The sequence below is a fragment of the Seriola aureovittata genome, chromosome 15 (genome assembly GCF_021018895.1).
Source record: "Seriola aureovittata isolate HTS-2021-v1 ecotype China chromosome 15, ASM2101889v1, whole genome shotgun sequence".
In the NCBI taxonomy this organism is placed as follows: Eukaryota; Metazoa; Chordata; class Actinopteri; order Carangiformes; family Carangidae; genus Seriola; species Seriola aureovittata.
The window spans coordinates 1,258,676-1,281,719 of record NC_079378.1 but is presented as its reverse complement, the minus strand read 5'-3'; the positions used below and the strand labels follow the sequence as shown (position 1 = coordinate 1,281,719).

At 36.4% G+C, this 23,044-nt stretch overlaps 1 protein-coding gene and 1 non-coding gene across 2 annotated transcripts; both read left to right on the top strand.

Annotated features, from left to right (window-relative positions):
• The first annotated feature begins 35 nt into the window (after nucleotides 1-35).
• On the top strand, nucleotides 36-108 carry trnav-cac (transfer RNA valine (anticodon CAC)). Its single transcript has one exon. It is a non-coding gene; the product is annotated as a tRNA-Val (tRNA).
• A 6,626-nt stretch (nucleotides 109-6,734) lies between these two features.
• cdx1b (caudal type homeobox 1 b) lies at nucleotides 6,735-14,654 on the top strand. Its single transcript, XM_056397496.1, has 3 exons — nucleotides 6,735-7,375; nucleotides 13,179-13,327; nucleotides 14,418-14,654. Exons 1-3 carry the CDS (start codon nucleotides 6,862-6,864, stop codon nucleotides 14,652-14,654), a joined length of 900 nt encoding a protein of 299 aa, XP_056253471.1. The 5' UTR covers nucleotides 6,735-6,861.
• Nucleotides 14,655-23,044: the final 8,390 nt, after the last annotated feature.

The window sequence follows — 23,044 nt, the reverse complement described above, 5'->3', positions numbered from 1 at the left end:
ATATGGTTGTTGTTGTTTGACTTGCGGTCAGTGCGGTTTCCGTAGTGTAGTGGTTATCACGTTCGCCTCACACGCGAAAGGTCCCCGGTTCGAAACCGGGCGGAAACAAATTTTACAGTTTGATTCCCGGTTCTTCCTGCGTGAGTTTCCCGCGGCAGACACTGTAATTCAAAGCAATTTACAAGCAACGTTGGCTTCTAATGACTAAATGTTGTAGCCTTAACATGTTTTGTTTGAGCAATATAACCGAAACGTAATGTGTAAAATTTAAAAGCAAATACTCACATTAATGAAGCTGGAATCTGAGAGTTTTTCATTTTCCATAAAATGACTAAAACTATCAATCTATCATCAAAAATGTGGAATTTCTAAACTCATCCTTCAACATAAAAGAAAGTAGTCCTTATTTATGAGAGTAATTTGGATATATGGTTTTCTTCATGAATATCATGCAAATAGCAACTGCTGTTGTTGACATGTCATTCAGACATTTTAATGCAGATTACACATTAATATTCTGATTTAATGTCTCATTTGTATATAAACAGCTGAATTAGTTATTTATTGAGATGTTCAGTCGCAGAGGTTCATAATTACTGTGACTTCAGTTGACCACAAGGTGGCAGCAGTAAATAAGTGACCTGATCCACCTGATCACTTCTGCACAGTTTAATTTAAACACACAGGAAGACACATACCAGGATTATAAATATACACAATTAACTGATTTTAATGACCAATGAAAAACATTGTGAATTAATTCAACTGCTTGTAAAATCAGAATTATATGTGAGTTAATAAAGCCTCTTAGTTTGTCTTTGTAAAACAGTTTTGCTTGTGTATGATATCATAAATAGTAACGATGTGATAAACATAATATATACTGTATAGCTGCAATCAAAAGTTTATAGATACTTTTAATATAAATTAACAACAATTATTTTAAATTATTTTGACGTATAAAAAATGTTTGAAAGAAATCAAACTTATTTATTTGTGACAAAGAAGCTCGTTCTGTCATAGAAAACAATTTGTATAAATCATTAAAATGCTTTGACATGAATGCTCTTTGCAAGTGTGTCTAAATGTATATTTGTCTTTTGCTGATGATGCAGTTTTATAGTTTACTCTGCTAACATTAATACTACATAATGGCCCATAATAAACTTTATTGTTATTATAATTACTACAGTATCAGCATCATTATTGATTCGCAAAGTGAATGTTGAAATGTGATTGTGAATTGACGGTGTATTTTATGTATTTTGAACACTTTTCAATGCGTTTAACAATGGAGTGTAAAATTGTCTCGTCCCTTTAACATCATTTTCCGTTGGTACCGAAGCTTCTGGGAACAATTCATTTCACATTTGTCCACTAAGAACTACAGTTTCCTACAGGAAGCATGTCACCTAGAGAAGGCATTTATAATTACGCAGAACAATAAACAGTTTAGCTCCGTTCATATTTCTAGATTAGGATTATTGATACCCATCAAACATTTGGATGCTGAAAAAAAGTTGGTACCACATTACAATAAGAGATGAAACTAGTTTATTAATTAGCTTGTTAACACTTTATAAATCATTTATAAGCTGCTATAACGCATTAGATAAAAAGGGCAACAGTGACCTGTTTCCTGCCAAATAGTGAGCCACATGTATCTGAACTGTTCATGTCTCTTTGTTCTCGATCATCAGCATCTGTAGCTGCTGCTTCATCACATTTGTTCAGGTTACTAGTAATTAACCAACATTAGCATCTTAATGTTCAGTTCAGTTCAGACAACTTTATTTATCCCCCATGGAAAATTCATTTGTTGCTTCCCGGTCCATACATTTGGTCTGAACAGACAAACAACCACATATAGTTCAAATGTCAGAGGAAACATTAAAAGGCATACGACAGTTACAATAAGTAAAACAATAAATAAAAGCAGTAAATACAACAACATATCCAATGAATTACTGTAAAATCACATCATTTAAAATGAGTATTGTCTGCGTTGAGCAGTAAAAAGCAGAAGGAATAAAGGACTTGGAGTAACGATTCATTCTCATCAAGGGCTCATTATAACGTCGGCCCGAAGGCGTTAGAGAGAAAATGGTCAGAAAGTTTCATGTGGAAGATCAAACGATCAGATTCTTCTTCTGAGGCGTCGGAGGTGTTTAACTGACATGCTCTCAGCAGCCGTCCTCATTATATCAATTATAATAATATAATTCAAATTGAAGCACGCCGTGTCGCGTCCCCACTGGTTTGCCTCATATAAACTAAGCTAAGCTAGCTAAGCTAAGCTAAGCTAAGCTAAGCTAGCAGCAGCTCGTGTCGACCCTCGGTGTCAGTGTTTGTTCTCGCATGCAAACTGTGTCAAGGTGAACAACAACAGCCAGCGAGGCCTTAACGAGCTTCAGCGTTTACGACCCTTCGTCATCATCAAACTTTCCATAAAGTGGAGTTTTATGGCCGTTCGCTGGTTAATGGTTTACCTGAGGACAGGTGACAGAGGGAAACAGAAACAAGATGGACGCCAAGTTCACACACACATTCCTCCTAATCTCCTCCTCTGAAATGTTCTGTTTCTTTCTTCTCTTATTCCTCTTCTGTCTGTCTTTATTTCTTTTTCTTCTCTTTTTCTTTCACCTCATTTTTTTTACTTCAGCTTTAGAAAACTTCAAATCAAAGCTCATGACACAAAACAACGAACCAGTGGTGGAAGGCAACACACAGAACATTTACTTCTTTAACTGACTATTTCCACTTCAACACATTTTCCTGCTCTACAACTGATACAGTCACTTTCCTACGGAAATATATTCACCTGAGGAGAAAAAATTCTGCTCTTTATTTCTGCATTAATGAGAAAATTATGTCGTTAATTCAGGCAAACAGAGCAAAATTTTTGTTTTTAAATTAACAACAAATTCTTCTGAACTCTGAGAAAAGTTTTCTTTAAAGAAAATTCTCAGAATCTCTTTTTTTCCTCGAGTGAATGCATCTTCTGAACCTTTCAGTTTACGATTAACACAAAACCTTTGTTAAAAGTTCAATGCATAACAGCTTTATTTATTTATTATTATCTAGTCTTATTTAGACTTAGTCTTATAGACTAGAGGAGTTTTAAACCAAAGTGAAAAAAGTAAAAGTGAAAGTCACTTGTTTGAAGAAAATAAGATTTTTATTAATTTTATTCTGAAATGTCTTTATTTACAGAATAAACTTCCCCTCAGTACAGAGAGTAATCCAGTGAAAAGATACTCACACATTAATACGTCTGTGATAATAATTAATAATATATTTTTGTGAATCATTAGTGGCAAAGGAGCATTTTATTTTTCTATAGTGAGTATTTTACGTACATTTTTCTGGTTTGTAATTTGACTTTTTATTACTCAGTGATATTTTAAACACAGGACTTTTACTTGTTATAGAGTATTTTTTCTGACAGCTGTGATCACAGCTGGAATTCTTCTTCTGATCATTTGATCAGACTCACATCTGTTTTACCTGGTTATAATTTATCTTCTTTTATAACGTGTCTCAGTCTCTTTGTAATGTATTTATTGTCGTTTCTTCTTGGCCGCATCTCTGTTTATAAAAAGATATTTTAATGATTGATTATCTGATTATCTGGATCTGCTGTGTTTCCATCTTCAGACACAGATCACAGTTTGACCTGCTGTGGTTTAATTACTGTAAAATATGATAATGAATAATAAATATTGTAGGATATGGTGTTTACATGACAATTTGTTCTTTCCAGTGAACAAATACCATCTACCCATATTTTTACAAAAAACATGAGAGTGAAAAAATTAATGTTTTACAAAGTATTTTATCAATATATTTAAATCAATATTGAATTTAAATTAATAAATAGAATTATAATAATAAATGTGATCAAAATGTCACTTTTGAATGAACATGGAAAAGAAAACTTAATTATTCAGATTTTAAAGAAATGTTACTTTAAGCATTTATAAACATGTAATAAATGGTTTATAACACAATATTGTAGTTGTTTACAGATATTAGGACATTTGAAATGTTTGTTAATGTGCAGTATTTGTCAGCACCAGCTGTTTCACCTCCTCCACATTAACAAACACTTACATCTGATTACAGCTTCATTATATCTGTTATAAACCATTTATTATCCACATGTTTATATACTGGTAATAACTGTTATAAGTGTTTTACTTTCACTATAAATTGTATGAATGTCTTTCTAAATTCATTAATGTGCCTTTATTACATTTAACCTGACACCTTGTAGCTGTTGTGCATTATTACAAATTCAAAGCATGAAATAAAAACATCATTTTCTTGATATTATTATTATATTTTTCTTATTCTTTACAGTAAATATGTTTTTATTTTCCTTTATCTTCATTTCACAAAACGGCATTATAAACATTCAGCCAAAAGATAATTAATACAGAGATCTCTCTGATTATGTGGCAAAATTGCACTTTACATCTATTTTCACAGCATTATTAATTCTTATATCTTATGACCCATAATTATGTAAATTTAGTTTAACTGTGTCTTATTTTATGTCGACTGTAAAAGTATTTGGTTTATGAGCTTTGTGAGGAATAAACTTGACACTGAATCTGTAATAAATAAACAATTTCCTCCTGAATTTATTAATAAATATCAGGCTCAAAAACAGAACAATTATAAATTTGATAAATTAATTTTAGTCTATTGAATAGATGAAAACATTTTTTTTAAATCGCTGCTTCTTTTAAAAAGAAAAGGAAAAATGCCATAAATGTAAGAGGAAAAATTTAACTTTCCATTGGATGTAAAACAGGTGAGAAAATTAACTTACCTTTGATTTTGTGTTACAGTTTTTTTAATTAAAAATCTTACCTTTCATGCAAAAGAATCTCAGGTGCAGACTGGATATATATGTAATATTACGGTTGGAAATATAAAAGTAAAGGTTCATTTAATTCTAGTAAATACAGGAATAAACAGAAAGTTACTGGTAATTAAAATACTTGAGACACAGAAGCAGCTGAAGCAGAAACATCAATCAAACCGTCGTGTGTTTGTGTTTAATGAGAATTATTGAGGCTTTATGTGATTTTACTGCAACAGAATGAACCGAATACTCATCAGTGTAAAACAATAAATCTCCCATAAATCCATAAAGAAGCAGCTCATCCTTCTTCGGGGGGGGGGGGGGGGGGGGCTGAGGACCAGCAGGAGGGCTGCTTCTACTGGAGGGTTGTCAGTTTAAATCCCTCCCTCCATCGTAGTACTGATGAGCAAGTATGAACCCCTTGAACATGTGAATGAGAGAGACAGGACCTGGACCTGGACCTGGACCTGGACCTGGACCTGGTCTCTGATGTGAACCTGGTTTCTGGATGACCGTCTTCAGGTGAGTCACCTTCGATTCTGTTCTACTCTCCACAGGCTCCGCCTCTTACTTTTTACTTTCAGGTGAGGAAGCAGCTAACCCTCAGGTGACCTGTGTGTGTGTGAGTGTGTGTGTGTGTGTGTGTGTGTGTGTGTGTGTGTGTGTGTGTGTGACTCCTGTTTTATTTTTATTTATTTACGTCTTTGTTGTTGTTTCTTTCTTTCTCCTTAAAAACGACAGATTCAAGTCAGAATATTCATTTATTCTCAGCATCATAACTTTTTGTTATTTATCTATTCTTTACTCATAAATTAAAACTCCTATATTATTATTATTGTTATTATTATTATTATTATTATTATTATTATTATTATTATTATTATTATTAGAAGTAGTAGTTGTTGTGTTGGTCTGATATAATGTGCTTTTATAAGGCGAAGACACTAATTAGAAAAACATTTAAAAACACTAAAACTAAAAAAAAAGCCAAATCAAATTTAAAATATATAATAATAATAATAATGAAAAACAATAGAGCAGAAATATTATTAAATAATTGCACTGTAACTGTATTTTTGCTCTATTCATTTCTTCATCTGAATTCTTCCATTCGAATAAATACAGTGAATGATCTGTGATAATTCTGTTTAAATGGATCAATATCTCAGTCTGACTCATGATGTGAAGGAGATTTTAATTTGGATTTGACTTGAATTATTTTATATTTCATTTATATTAAATAAATAAAATGAACATTTTCCCACGTTGTTCCATCCTGACAGAGGAAGGATGTGACCTGAAAAGAAACTGAATGAATGAATGACTGAATGAATGAATGAATGAATGAATGAATGAATGAATGAATGAATGAATGAATGAACCTGACTGACGACATGTTAGTCCTTTTTTTTTTTTCTTCTCTTTACTGTCATTTGTAAGTTTGTCTCTTTCCCTTTGATGGCAGCCTTTGAAATGCAGCAGCGGACTGTCATGCAAATTCAGGCCGAAGAGAAGAGCCCGCAGACGGGGGAGGGAGGGGGGTGGACCCGCTCAGGTAGTGACCTGTGGAATCTACATTTATTAATGTGGTTTAATTCAGAGGGAGAGACGAATTTATTCAGATGTGTTTGGGAAAATGCGACGACGATGATGATGATGATGATAATGAGGATGATGATGAAGTGGAGTGGAGGAAGAAGAGAGAGAGACAGAGAGAGAGAGAGAGAGAGAGAGAGACAGTGAGACACAGAGGCGGGAGGAGGGAGATAAGGGCAATAAAAGTGCCCCATGTGACTGCAGCAGTTTTTAACGTGCAGCTGATGGAGAAACCACAGACAGAGAGAGAGAGGACAGGTGGAGGTGTGGACAGGTAGAGAGAGAGAGCATACACTGAGAAGCTCACTTTACCTGTAGAGCAGGTGAGAGGGGAGAGAGAGAGAGGCAGGCTGGATCCGCAGTATGCAGAGGGAGTCCCCTCACCTGGAAAGATGTACGTGAGCTACCTGCAGCTGGATAAGGACCCCGCCATGTACCCGCACCAGAACGCGGTGACCCGCCATCCGGGCATCAGCCTCAGCCCGCAGAACTTCCCGGTCCCCGCCCCGCCACAGTACTCAGACTTCGCGGGCTACCATCACCATCACCACGGCATCAACAACGACCCGCACTCGGTTCAGCAGGCCGGTCCGGGCCCCGGCGGCTGGAGCCCGGCTTACCCGCCTCCCCCTCCGCCCACACGGGACGACTGGTCTTCCCACCACTACGGCCACACGGCCGCCGCCGCCGCTGCAGCGGCAGCGGCGGCCGCAGCAGCCGGGGGGCCTCCTGCCGGCTCCACCGGCCCCACGCTGGGGTTCAGCCCCGCGGAGTTCCCCGGGCAGCCACCTGCTCTGCTCCCCGCGTCTCTGAACGTGTCGGTGGGGCAGCTGTCCCCCGGCTCTCCGCAGAGGAGGAACCCGTACGACTGGATACGACGCAGCTCCGTCCCGCCCTCCAACCCAAGTAAGACCCGACACGTTGTCTCCTAACTTCCATCATTGAACCGGTTGATTGAGGCCTGTGTTTAATCAATAATCTGTAATATTTCCGTTTCACACGGTGCCTGCTCTTTAAACGCGGGATCATTTGTTCCGTTGCTGCAGCTCAACAGACTGTTTCACATTTTAATAAGTCAGATAGGAGCCGCGGTGATACTCAAATGTCTGCACGTGTGTACTCAGACAGCTGATATCAGAGCCACCTGTCCAGGTGTGTGAGTCATTGTGATCACCTGAAATATTATATATAAATAATAAAACATCTGATATAAAATATGGAAGAGATCTTTAAAAATAAGCTGCATTTAGCTCTTTATGTTCATTTTCAACAATAATAATAATAATGATAATAGGCGAATAATAATAACAATTATAACAATAATAATAATAATAATAATAATAATAACAACAACAATAATAATAATAATAATAACAACAACAATAATAATAATAATAATAACAATAATAGATACAGACTCGTTTTAATATTTTCTCAATTGAATTGAAATTGAATTTTGAAATCGTCTTAAACAGTAACTTCAGAATTCTCTATAATTTCATTTTCATGAATCATTTCTTCCATTTTCTCTTGATCAGAATCGATCGTGTGTATTTTTGAAATATGTTTCTGCGGGTTTTGAAGGAGACTTGTGGTGAATTGCTGCATCATTTAAACGGACTTGTCCCTGTAAATCTCAGTGATTATTAACCTCTTTAAAATCTGGGAATTTAAAATCAATAATACTTCGATACTCGCGGCTGTCAGGCCTGAACGTCTCTCTGAAATGTTCCCGCCGTGTCCCGTCCTGTCCGGGTCGCCGGATCAAACGGGTGCAGCCGGTTCGGAGGCGGTTTGAAGCCGTTGTGATGTTAATGTCTCCCCGCTGGACGTGGCTCCGGGGCCTTTGTGCTGCGCTTGTCTCTGGGCGGAGAAAACAAGAGTTTAGAGTCAGTTCCCACTTTGAAGTGTGAAGTGTGACCTCTCTGTCCGCGCAGGGCCGGACCCTCCTCCCTGAGGGGCCCCGGGGCACCGTGTGTGGTCGGGCCCCTGGTGACCCCCACTCTGCATGTCAGGGTTTCTCTAATCTACTTTTTTACTTCTGCACCTTTTACAACAGTCTGAATATGTTTAATACTAATTATATATATTTATTATATAGTTAAAATATAATTAAAAAGTTTGTTTAATTAGTTGAAACTGACACCTGCTCATCAATCAGTTAATCAATGCGTTTTCTACTGTGACTAAAACACCAACAATAATAATAATATATAATAAAGATACATAAAAACACAAAACATAGATTAACAGCCTCGTCCATCGATCATTGATAAATGATTGATTAGGTATTGATGATGAAGCTGCAGCCTCACAGTTCTGACGCAGGTTTTTCTGTCTGTTAATTAATTACTTCACAAACAGAAACAATTAAGGCGATTTGATGAAGAACAAACGACTTGTTAATGGAGTCTGAGAAATCAGGCTTGATTATAATGTTTATTTATTTGTTTATTTGACGGGGACAACACGTGTCAGTGAACATCAGCGTCTCCCTGAGCGGGAAACAAAAAACCAACATCACAAGCCACAAAACACAAAACACAAAACACAAAACACAAATCTCAAATAGAGAAAATAAAAAAAGAGAAATACATTTGGCTGCAGAGCGAGTTAAACACAGATGTTTCCAGCTCGTCCCTCTGAAAGAAGCAGGAGACGTTTTTCCTTTTCGTTCTTCCTGTTGTTGCAGCTTCAGCTTCTCTTATATATTATATTTATTTAAAATATATTTTATTGTCATTTTTGTCAATATTTTCCATCTGTTTATAACAATCAGACGGAAGCTGTGTCCAGATTCAGGGGCCGCCTCTGTCAGGTTGTGGACAGATGTTTTTTGTATGTGTCTCCAGATGTTTGATGGACAGCACACACACACACACACACACACACACACACTCTGTCCTGTGTGTGTGTGTGTGTGTGTGTGTGCTGTTATTAGAACCAGGAAGCAGAGAGTGAACCCCTCTGTCCCTCTCTCTCTCTCTCTCTCTCTCTCTCTCCCTCTCTCTCTCCCTCTCTCCCTCTCTTTCTCTTCCTCTCTCTCTCTCTCCTCTCTCTCTCTCCCTCCCTCTCTTTCTCTTCCTCTCTCTCTCTCTCTCTCTCTCTCTCTCTCTCTCCCTCTCTCTCTCTCTCTCTCTCTCTCCCTCTCTCTCTCTCTCTCTCTCTCTCCCTCTCTCTCTCTCTCTCTCTCCCTCTCTCTCTCTCTCTCCTCTCTCTCTCTCTCTCTCTCTCTCTCTCTCTCTCTCTCTCTCTCTCTCTCTCTCTCCCTCTCTCTCTCTCTCTCTCCTCTCTCTCTCTCTCTGCGGACAGGCTGAAGAGCTTTTTGATTTACACTCCTTCATTAGCGTCTCTCATCAAATTGTTGGTTTTTACTTTCCGACAAATGGAGCAGAAACTCGTCAGTTCAGACAGATGTTCCCCCCAAAACTCAAATGTTTGAGTTTGAATTTGCCCCAGTGACCGATTACAGGACACACAGACGGTGTGTGTGTGTGTGTGTGTGTGTGTGTGTGTGTGTGTGTGTGTGTGTGTGTGTGTGTGTGTGTGTGTGTGTGTGTGTGTGTGTTTGAAGAGGAGAGGGACATCACTTATTTAACCTCTGTTTGTTTAGTGTTAATATTGAATCAGAGCGTGTTAAGCAGAGCTGACGGCCTTTTAATTAACTTAACACGACCATCTGTGTGTTTAAACTGCAGCGTCCCGCTGTCTCCAATCACACTGATGGATTATTTTAGTTTTAAACATTTTTTTAGTTAGTGTCTTTGTGATGTTTTATTTTTTTCCAGTTAAGTTTTCGTGGCTGCTTCCTCCTAGAAATTAAATTTAATATACGACTGATTTGTTTTTCCCAGTTACACTGTTGAGACAAACATATTATTATTGATTCTCTGTGTTATACAGCAACACATTCATGTGTTGTAGGAAGTATTCAGATCATTCACTGAAGTAAAAGTACTAATATCACAGTGTTAAATTACTCCAGCATGGAACTGTTATGTAAAGGTCTTTTATTTTGAAGTGTTGATCCATTAGAAGATATAAAAACCATCTCAGTGTAGTTTTACATCTCCTCTCTCAGGCTTCTCTCTGCAGCTCTAATAACAACAGGTCGGTGAGCCAATCAGAAGAGAGGAGGCTCTGAGTCTCTCTTCTGATTGGCTGACTGTTTTCTGAGTGATCCAATAAAAATATAGCAGATTTCAGGTAAAAACACTCAGAGAAACCAAATCCTGCAAGGTTTGGATGGTGGGTCCAGGTGGGCGGGGCTTGGTGACTGCTTTGTTGTGACATCACAAAGTTCCAGAAGTCCTGACGGCTGGTTTTAAGGCTCAGTTTCTGAATACAGGCTGTGTGCATTTCTCTGTGGACTGAGGCTTTGATACTTTCACAGTATTAATATAGAAGCTAGAGCTGATCTATAATCACACTACACATGGACACAGACCTTTACACTGGAGCAGCTTTAAGTAAAAGTGTGTACGTATAATTGGGAAAATCACTGATGTATTCAAAGTAAAAGTACTCAAACAAAAAAAAAGAAAAAAAAAACCCAAACATTTAATTTTAGACATTTTTACCCTGAAAGTGACTTTATTTTTATTTATTTTTATTTTTCGGTCAATTGATTAATCTATTGATCATTTCAACTGTTCTTGTAAAAACTGTACTGTTGGTTGAATTTATAATAGAGCAGGTCTTCATTTGTTTGATATGCAAACTACAGCTGTCAGATAAATGTGCAGCAGTAGAAAGGACAACGTTTCCCTCTGAGAAGTTTTTGCAGTAGAAATATAAAGTAGAAAAGAAAGTAAAGTACAATTACCTCAGATTGATGTAAATGTCCTGAGCTGCAGAAAACAAATGAAAAACATTTTACTGACAAACATAAATATCAACATTTCTGAGACTTTTCATTACAGTATGTTGACATCTTCTCTTTATCTAACAGATACGATGGTATCACGTTTCCTCCAACTCATATTTACTGATTTACTGATTGAAATTTGTTTCAACAGTATCTGCCATCTTCTGTGACTTTCCCTCCTTATCAAATGGAAATATTCCAGATGTTTGTGCATGATATTTGACAAATTTCCCCAAATTTCCCCCTGATATATTTAATATTCCAACAAAGCTCTGAGAGTCTGAACCGCAGGCTTCACCCTTGTGTGTTGAATAAAGTTTAGAGCTTTGAACAGCTCATTTATTCCCTTTTACCAGACAGACCCATTTCTAATGATGATGATTTTTAACAGTAACACAAGGACACTGGAGCCATAAATCAATAAAAGCAGATAGGGCTCAGTTCATGCAAATGCAGCCGAGGCAGGTTGTGTATTTGAATAGAGCCGTCATGGTGTGTCGGTGTGAACGGGCGACTGATGACAGTTTATAACACATAATATAAAATACTACCACTCCATTCGCTTCATTCAGCTTTTTCTACACTAACAGTCGGTGTGATCTGGTGCAGAGGAAGTGGAGTCATTAAACATGCAAGAATATAAATGCCAAGAAAATGAGGAGTGTGAACAGTTATTTCAGACGTGACTTCATTAATATAAGATGAATTCTAAAACTAAAACTCCTGAATCCCTGAGTGAAAACAAAGAGGGTGACGATTGTAAAAACTAATGTTAAAGGTAAAAGACTAAACCACCACATGAAATAATAAACTCTATATTGATGTGAAACAACAACTAATCCTCCATCGTCTCACTGCTCATGACTGAGCTCCAGAGTTTGTAACATCAGATCATACATGACATTTTATTTTGGTAATGAAATGACAAGCTAACACTGGAAATGAAAGGGAGCGCTAACAGCTAGCTAACATTAGTTAGCTAAACTGTAACTGTATAAGGCTAAAGTTGCATGTATATGAATTATATTAGCTCATAAAACCACACACACACATACACACACATACACGTGTTTTTCAAGCTCACTGTTAGAAATGTTGTTTGCTTGTTTGCTAACTAATCTTAAGATAATGTTGCCTGCCCATAGAAGCTTGCTAGCTAGCTAAAATAGCAGAAGACAAGCTAATCTAGCATTAGCTGCATAGCAAAGAACAGCTGCATGTGATTTGTTGACAGCGTGGGACTGAGATCCTTGCTGCTTTATATTCCACTATATTTTGAATTGTCACTGTAGCTTTTTCCCTGTAAATAAAATAACTTTTCCACTATAAACTGGTGAATAGAAATTCACCAGAATGCAAATGAAGTGTTTGAATCTCCAAATCCCCCCCAGCCATGAAACTATAAGTAAAAACCACGACCTGTATTAACCTCGAAATCTCACTGTGACTGAAGCTGAACACACAGAGCAGCTGTTTCATTAACATGGATTTATCTTGATGTTTAAATGATAAAATAATGAATTTAGCAGCAGAGCAGCAGCTTGGGAATAACTTCTGGTTAACATGTGGTATTAATGGGCTGTAATTAAATAATTTCATACTTTTTCTGTTTTGCATTTTGACATTATTTTCTATTAAATGGCCCAATAAATATGTTTATTGTTTATAAATAAGCTTTGGCCCCGCCCAGCCGAGTGGCGCTGTCCATGGTGCTTAAAGTGGGAGTGTGTTTTGTTTTGTTGTGTAAAATCAGTGGAAACCCGCTTTAATTTTACACTGAACATTTGAGTGGATCAGATTTCAGCTGGAAGTGTGACCTGGTGATGTTTCTGTGTTTTACAGACGGGAAGACACGAACCAAAGACAAGTATCGGGTGGTTTACACCGACCACCAGCGGCTGGAGCTGGAGAAAGAGTTTCACTACAGCAAATACATCACCATCAGGAGGAAGGCGGAGCTCGCCACGGCGCTCACCCTGTCAGAGAGACAGGTACGCCAACACACACACACTGGAATGAAACATTGTTATTGATCAGGGCTGTTGATTTTCAGCTAAGTGCCTCATAGAGTTGGTAACGTGGCTCCTTTTATACACTGAATCTCAATCTATACAATAATATAATGTATGGATGTACAGTCAACCCAGTCTCTAGAAACTACTGAAGGAAACATAACTGTAACCTGTACATTTCTTCTCTTGACTTAAAGAGGAAATGTTTTTAATATACATATCAGACAGGTCACAAACATGTTGATACTGAAGGTATCAGTAAAATATTGATCTTACAGATCAATCTCCAGCTTTATTAAACTGGTTTATGGTTCTGTTCAGACCCTCACAGATCCTGGTTCAGGTTAAAGATCCTGGTCTGGTTTAATGTAGAAAAAGTTCACAACCTGTTAATTTACATTTAAACTGAACCACCGTCTTTCACTAATATTCAAGCTCCTCCAGTGTAAAGGTCTGTGTCCATGTGTAGTGTGATTATAGATCAGCTCTAGCTTCTATATTAATACTGTGAAAGTATCAAAGCCTCAGTCCACAGAGAAATGCACACAGCCTGTATTCAGAAACTGAGCCTTAAAACCAGCCGTCAGGACTTCTGGAACTTTGTGATGTCACAACAAAGCAGTCACCAAGCCCCGCCCACCTGGACCCACCATCCAAACCTTGCAGGACTTGGTTTCTCTGAGTGTTTTACCTTAAATCTGCCAGTCAGCCAATCAGAAGAGAGGCTCAGAGCCTCCTCTCTTCTGATTGGCTCACCGACCTGTTGTTACTAGAGCTGCAGAGAGAAGCCTGAGAGAGGAGATGTAAAACTACACTGAGATGATCTTCTGATGGATCAACACTCTAAATATGGATGTTTAACCAAAGAGCGGCTGTTGTCTAAACCACAGACAGGTCTCTGGGTGTGAACCTGGTCTCTGGTGTCACAGTCCTGGGCTCTGTAGACCCACCATCCACCCTAACCACCTCCCTACGAGTCCATTTCCATTGATAAATGTGGAGATTTATTATGTAGTGAACGTTATTTATATTTTCCTGACATAAATGCGACATGTTCTCCTTTGCCCAGGTGAAGATCTGGTTCCAGAACCGCCGGGCAAAGGAGCGCAAGATCAACAAGAAGAAGCTCCAGCAGCCGGCCTCCTCCACGACCACGCCCACCCCTCCCACCGGCAGCAACGGCAGTGGAGGAGGAGTTTTACATGGAAACGGCGGCAGCAGCGTGGCCATGGTGACGAGCAGCAGCGGCAGCAATGGGCTGGTGTCCCCTACGTCCCTGCCTTTAAACATCAAGGAGGAGTACTGAGGAGGAGGAGGGAGTTTTTATTGGATGCTGAGGATGGGGATCAGAACTAAAGACTCTCCCCTTCAGACTGAACCTCCCTCCCTCTCTGGTCGCCATCTTAAAGATGAAGCTCACTGAATTTTGGTGTTGCCAGCAGAAGTACTTCCTCTCCATCAGACTTGTGTTGCAGATTCTTCCTCATAATCCAGATGTTGGGACGAGATGAAGGACTTTTATCAAATATTTTGTTCTGTCCTCCATTCCTGCAAACTCTTCCTGTTTCTCCAAACTTTCTTCAAATTCAAATAACTTTATTTGAAATTCTAGCAGCGAAGTTTCCAACGATACTAAACATTTCAGGCTGAATAAAATGAAGCATGTGACATGTGAAATATTTCCATGCAATGGAAGGAAGCAGCCACAGAAACATGGAGTCTCAGGTTTTAATATTTCACATCATTTAGAGCTGCAACAATCAGATATAGAATATATATGATACTGTCAGACAGTGTGTTTTTTGTTTTTTTTAACTCTAAAGCTACTTAAAAAGTGTAAATCCAGTTTCCAGAGGTTTGATTTGAGCTGAATGATGATTATATATCATCCCGCTTCATTAACAAATGTTTTCTCCAGCCATAGACGCCAATGAAATCTTTTTATTTCAAGTTAAAACATCACCTGCTTGTGTGTATGATTTGATCCAGAACAACTGAACCACAGACTCTATATACAGATGTGATGTAGTCCAGATGTGAGGTGGAAACAGCAGCTGGTTCCCAAACTGTTTTTTATCATTTTGTTACTGAACATAGAAACTCCCCTTCATGTTGTGACCATCAGTTTTAATTATGTCAGCTTCTTCAGTTTGGTGGACAGGTCTTAATACTACAATACCCATGAGCCTCGGCCACTGGAATCATCCACAATTAATCCTTGACCCCAAAGTGGATTGATTTGAATGTTTGGCATCCACCCACCATTGGCAGAGACAGAATTTATAGCTCTGTGATAGGCTATTTCTTGCTGAAATGCACCTTGGGAGTTGAAGTTGACTTCTCTTCTTTAGTGTTTTCCGCCCACAGCTTGAACCTCCAACGTTTTATCAAAGAACTGAACTTTGTCTGTGGGAAAAATGAACAGTGTTTTACCTCCACAATCAGGGGCACCTGAAAAACTTCTTCCCAATTCAAAGCTCTATAAAAACAGAGCGACTGGGGTCATCTGAAGGTTGTCAGCTCCATGTTTCTTTCTTTCTGGTCCGTCTGAGTGATTTTGTTTTCAGATGATGTGATTTTATCTGGTCAACCAAATTTACAACATCCCTTCTCACTCATTTGGACGTTTCATTAATCAAAACAGACGCAGTAACTGCCACGAATGCACGAGAGGGACTCACACATTTATTTGTGAAATTTGCAGCTTCAACACCACAAACTGATCATTCAAATCGGATTCAGAGTCAAACACAGATGAGGCCCGTCCAATGATTCTGGACCTGGACCTGGAAATGGTTGTTAGAGACTCCAGCTGTGTCTCTGCAAAGCTAATGGCTAAGAGCTTGTTTGAAACTGACCGAGCTGGTAATAGATCTAAGGCTACAACCACACTCATACATTTTTAAATCAGTTTTGCTTCATTTACACTTCCACACTAATCCAGAGTTTTCGCCTAAAACAGAGACTTTTGGAAACGCTGCTTGGCCCGTTTTAGCTGTTGGCGCCGTAGCCTAAGGCTGGGCGGCGGCGGTGCTGGAGTGGGTGTGGAGGAGGGGCAATCTGGCCTTAATCGTGACACCTAACTATCAAACGAGCTGACAGACATTCGGACCGACTGTAAAATTAGTCAAGACAATCAACAGTTTCCTGTGTCACAGTGACCGGAGAACGTTGTTGATGATGAGAGTCGACAGCAGGTTAAACCAAACAGACTCAGGCTGGTTTGTTTTTCTTCCTGCTCAACATTCAGTTTAATAAATGTCTTGTAAATGTTCATGATTTTAACCATCGGACTTCATCGTGTGTACATTTTCAAGTGTAATTTGTATTAAAAACAAAGGTCTTATTGTAAGATGTCTGCTCATCTTTTCACTCTCCTCGAGTTTCCATCAAAAAACAAACTTCCAGGGAATCAGTAAAATTAATAAAATGCAGATAAACATTTGTTTCCTCTGCTGCTGTGAATATGAGTCACCTGGTTAACGGAGCTGATTCTCCAGTCGCTGACATTAAAGCACAGAAGAAGAAGAAGAAGAGCTCATTAACTGATCCATGTGAAGAACACTGTGCAAATCTGACATTTCTGTTTGAAAACAGAACTTTACATGTATTTTTATTATTGATTAATTTGCAGATTGAAAAGTTCTTGCTGTAAAAAATCTAAGATTTTTTCAAATTGACTGTTTTCTTCAACAAACATTCAGTTTCCAAACATTTTTTTTGCTTGAAAAATGATTAAAATGATTCATCAATTACCAAAACATTCAATCATCTAATTAATTGACTAATTGTTGCAGCTCTTCTGCTGCTGCAGCCTTTACATTCACCTGACGTCACTGAATTGTGCACGACTCGTGCTTCTTTTTGTTTGAACTCGTCAGTTTACTGTCACGACTTTTAGGTAAAAGTGACTCGAGTTTCTTCAGATACAAAACCAACGTAAAGAGTCAGAGAAGAAACTACAAAGAGAGGGAATGAAAAGAAATAGAGTGAAAGACAAGACACCTACAAACACACACACACACACACACACACACACACACACACACACACACACACACACACACACACACACACACACATATTTGCTAATTGATGCAGCAGTTGAGGTGTGGTGTCCAAAGGGCGAAGAGGAACACTGGGCAAACAGAGCACAGGATCCTGCTATCTGCTGTGTGTGCGTGTGTGTGTGTGTGTGTGTGTGTGTGTGTGTGTGTGTGTGTGTGTGTGTGTGTATGTGTGTGTGTGGTCATGTCTCCTAACTCAGACCTTTGTCCTTCTGGGTCCATTTTGCCTCCAACAACAGTCATATCTCAACACTGATAGAGACTATCAGCAGTGTGCGTGTGTGTGTGTGTGTGTGTGTGTGTGTGTGTGTGTGTGTGTGTGACGGATGTGGGCAGAGCTCTATCTTTGAACTTGAGGTCAATTTAAAATTGTATGAAAACTTTCATTAAAATCACAAAGTTTTTGTCTTTTCCTCTTTATACTGTCTGTAAATGTGGGTGTCATCTGCATGATTATTGATTATCATCTATTGATTTCACAGTTTTACGTGATTTGGCCAAATGGAAAAACGCACTAAATAAAAGAGGCTCCGGAATTGAGCCTTGAGGAACTACATTCCTCTGGACGCTGGTCAAGGGTGTCATTTCTAAAATCCAGTTTTTGTCTCTTTTATCACTTTTATAGTTTCAGGTTGATATTTTACTTGAATCTCTAAAAACATTTTCATTTTACTGTCCCATCACCTAAATGCAGAAAGGAGAAGAAAATCAAAGAAAACTATTTAGTTAGAGTTACCGCCTTGCAGTTGTAGACCTCCAACACTTATGTTCCTGTTTATCCAGAATCATATAAAATACTAATCACTTGTGTGAGGAAACTTAACATGATTCATATTTGTGCAGTATTTTTTTATATTAATGTTATTATGGGAATCATAAGAAAGTTAGGTTTGCATGTTTTTTTCCTCCACTCTTCTGTGAACCATGTCTACTCTAATTTAATTTTTAATTTAATTTTTTTAATTTTCATGATTCCTTTCTTTGTACTGTGACAGCCTGCGCTCAGCTGAAGTATGAAGAAGGATTGAGTAAAGTTAAAGGATGAGATAGAGATAGTCGACACTCCCAACTCCGCTCCATCTGCTCTGATAAGATGCAGTATTCTGGATAAAGAGGAAAAATGGCAGTGAGCCCAAAACCATAAAAAAATCAAACTAGGACACAAAATGAAACCAAAGGTTTGTTATGTCCTCAGTTGGCTTCGAGTTTCTGACGCGGAACAGGTTCTGACACAGATCAGGCAGATATATTATAAGACCGAGAGGCTGAGAACATAATTACCATTTTTACATTTTACATTTTTTCATTCCCTTATGTTTTAAAATGAGAAATTATCGCTGCATCTGTTGTTGCTATGGGACAAAATAAGATGGTCTGTGTTGATTTCTTCATCTACAGGATGACCAACTTAGGCATGCTGGAATTTGATTGGCTGAAAGGGAGGGGGCTGTCTGAAGGCTCGTGTCATGTGAGAATATGACAGTGGTACCTGAGGCCACCAGTGAAATGTCAACTGATTATTGATTTTATGCAATTATGGATTAATTGTAAATGACTAAATTGCATTGAACATAATCACAGTCCACCTATTCTGATGTTGATATGTAAATGATTATATCATAGGATCATTGCTGTTTGATCTGTTACTGTACATAGATTTATCTGAAAGGAAATACACAGATACATACATTTTAATGCCTTACTATACTATGACATTTTCATGCATTTTTGTACCTTAATGTACTATAACATTTTTATGACTTTTCATCCGTTACTATCTTTTCATGCCTTACTATACTAAGACATTTTCATGCCATTTTATACCATGACATTTTTATGCAATGTTATGCCTGACTATACTATGACATTTTATGCCTTGCTATACTATGATGTTTTTGTGCCTTACTATACTATGACTTTTTAAGCCTCACTATACTATGATGGTTTTATGCCTTTTCATGCCTTACTATACTATGACATTTTTATGACTTTTCATGCCTTACTATACTATGAAATTTTTATGCCTTACTATACTATGACATTTTTATGACTTTTCATGCCTTACTATACTATAACATTTTTATGACTTTTCATGCCTTACTATACTATGGCATTTTTATGACTTTTCTTGCCTTACTATACTATGATGTTTTTATGACTTTTCATGCCTTACTATACTATGATGTTTTTATGACTTTTTATGCCTTACTATACTATGACATTTTTATGACTTTTCATGCCTTACTATACTAAGACATTTTTATGACTTACTATACTATGACATTTTTATGCCTTACTATACTATGACATTTTTATGACATTACATGCCTTACTATACTATGACGTTTTTATGACTTTTCATGCCTTGCTATACTATGATGTTTTTGTGCCTTTTTAAGCCTTACTATACTATAACTTTTTAAGCCTCACTATACTATGATGGTTTTATGCCTTACTATACTAAGACATTTTTATGACTTACTATACTATGACATTTTTATGACTTTTCATGCCTAACTATACTATGACGTTTTTATGACTTTTCATGCCTTACTATACTATGACGTTTTTATGCCTTACTATACTATGATGTTTTTATGACTTTTCATACCTTACTATACTATGACATTTTTATGACTTTTCATGCCTGACTTTACTAGGACGTTTTTATGCCTTACTATACTATGATGTTTTTATGACTTTTCATACCTTACTAAACTATGATATTTTTATGACTTTTCATGCCTTTTTATACTATGACATTTTTATGACTTTTCATGCCTTACTATACTATGACGTTTTTATGAGTTACTATACTACGACATTTTTATGACTTTTCCTGTCTTACTATACTATGACATTTTTATGCCTTACTATACTATGACATTTTTTTTGACTTTTCATGCCTTACTATACTATGATATATTTATGACTTACTATACTATGACATTTTATGACTTTTCATGACTTACCATACTACGACGTTTTTATGACTTTTCATGCCTTACTATACTATGACATTTTTATGACTTTTCATGCCTTACTATACTATGACATTTTTATGCCTTACTATACTATGACGTTTTTATGACTTTTCATGCCTTACTATACTATGACATTTTTATGACTTTTCATGCCTTACTATTTTTTCATACCTTACTATACTAAGACGTTTTATGACTTCTTGCCTATGACATTTTTATGACTTTTTTATGACTTTTCATGCCTTACTATACTATGACATTTTTATGCCTTACTATACTATGACATTTTTATGACTTTTCATGCCTTACTATACTATGATGTTTTTATGACTTTTCATGCCTTACTATACTATGACGTTTTTATGACTTTTCATGCCTTTTTATACTATGACATTTTTATGACTTTTCATGCCTTACTATACTATGACGTTTTTATGACTTTTCATGACTTACTATAATATGACATTTTTTAGACTTTTCATGCCTTACTATACTATGACGTTTTTATGACTTTTGATGCCTTACTATACTATGACATTTTTATGACTTTTCATGCCTTACTATACTATGACATTTTTATGCCTTACTATACTATGACATTTTTATGACTTTTCATGCCTTACTATACTATGACGTTTTTATGACTTTTTATGCCTTACTATACTATGACATTTTTATGACTTTTCATGCCTTACTATACTATGACGTTTTTATGACTTTTCATGCCTTATTATACTAAGAAATTTTTATGACTTACTATACTATGACGTTTTTATGACTTTTCATGCCTTACTATACTATGACATTTTTATGACTTTTCCTGTCTTACTATACTATGACGTTTTTATGACTTCTTGCCTATGACATTTTTATGACTTTTCATGCCTTACTATACTATGACATTTTTATGCCTTACTATACTATGACATTTTTATGACTTTTCATGCCTTACTATACTATGACGTTTTTATGACTTTTCATGCCTTTTTATACTATGACATTTTTATGACTTTTCATGCCTTACTATACTATGACGTTTTTATGACTTTTCATGACTTACTATAATATGACATTTTTTAGACTTTTCATGCCTTACTATACTATGACATTTTTATGCCTTACTATACTATGACATTTTTATGACTTTTCATGCCTTACTATACTATGACATTTTTATGCCTTACTATACTATGATGTTTTTATGACTTTTCATGCCTTACTATACTATGACATTTTTATGACTTTTCATGCCTTACTATACTATGACGTTTTTATGACTTTTCATGCCTTATTATACTAAGACATTTTTATGACTTACTATACTATGACATTTTTATGCCTTACTATACTATGACATTTTTATGACTTTTCATGCCTTACTATACTATGACGTTTTTATGACTTTTCATGCCTTACTATACTATGACATTTTTATGACTTACTATACTATGACATTTTTATGACTTTTCATGCCTTATTATACTATGACATTTTTATGACTTTTCCTTTCTTACTATACTATGACATTTTTATGCCTAACTCTACTATGACATTTTTATGATTTTTCATGCCTTACTATACTATGACATTTTTATGCCTTACTATACTATGACATTTTTTTTTACTTTTCATGCCTTACTATACTATGATATATTTATGACTTACTATACTATGACATTTTTATGACTTTTCATGCCTTACTATACTATGACATTTTTATGCCTTACTATACTATGACATTTTTATGACTTTTCATGCCTTACTATACTATGACATTTTTATGCCTTACTATACTATGATGTTTTTATGACTTTTCATGCCTTACTATACTATGACATTTTTATGACTTTTCATGCCTTACTATACTATGACGTTTTTATGACTTTTCATGCCTTATTATACTAAGACATTTTTATGACTTACTATACTATGACATTTTTATGCCTTACTATACTATGACATTTTTATGACTTTTCATGCCTTACTATACTATGACGTTTTTATGACTTTTCATGCCTTACTATACTATGACATTTTTATGACTTACTATACTATGACATATTTATGACTTTTCATGCCTTATTATACTATGACATTTTTATGACTTTTCCTGTCTTACTATACTATGACATTTTTATGCCTAACTCTACTATGACATTTTTATGATTTTTCATGCCTTACTATACTATGACATTTTTATGCCTTACTATACTATGACATTTTTTTTTACTTTTCATGCCTTACTATACTATGATATATTTATGACTTACTATACTATGACATTTTTATGACTTTTCATGCCTTACTATACTATGACATTTTTATGCCTTACTATACTATGACATTTTTATGCCTTACTATACTATGACATTTTTATGCCTTACTATACTATGACATTTTTATGACTTTTCATGCCTTACTATACTATGATGTTTTTATGACTTTTCATGCCTTTTTATACTATGACATTTTTATGACTTTTCATGCCTTACTATACTATGACGTTTTTATGACTTTTCATGACTTACTATAATATGACATTTTTATGACTTTTCATGCCTTACTATACTATGACGTTTTTATGACTTTTGATGCCTTACTATACTATGACATTTTTATGACTTTTCATGCCTGACTATACTATG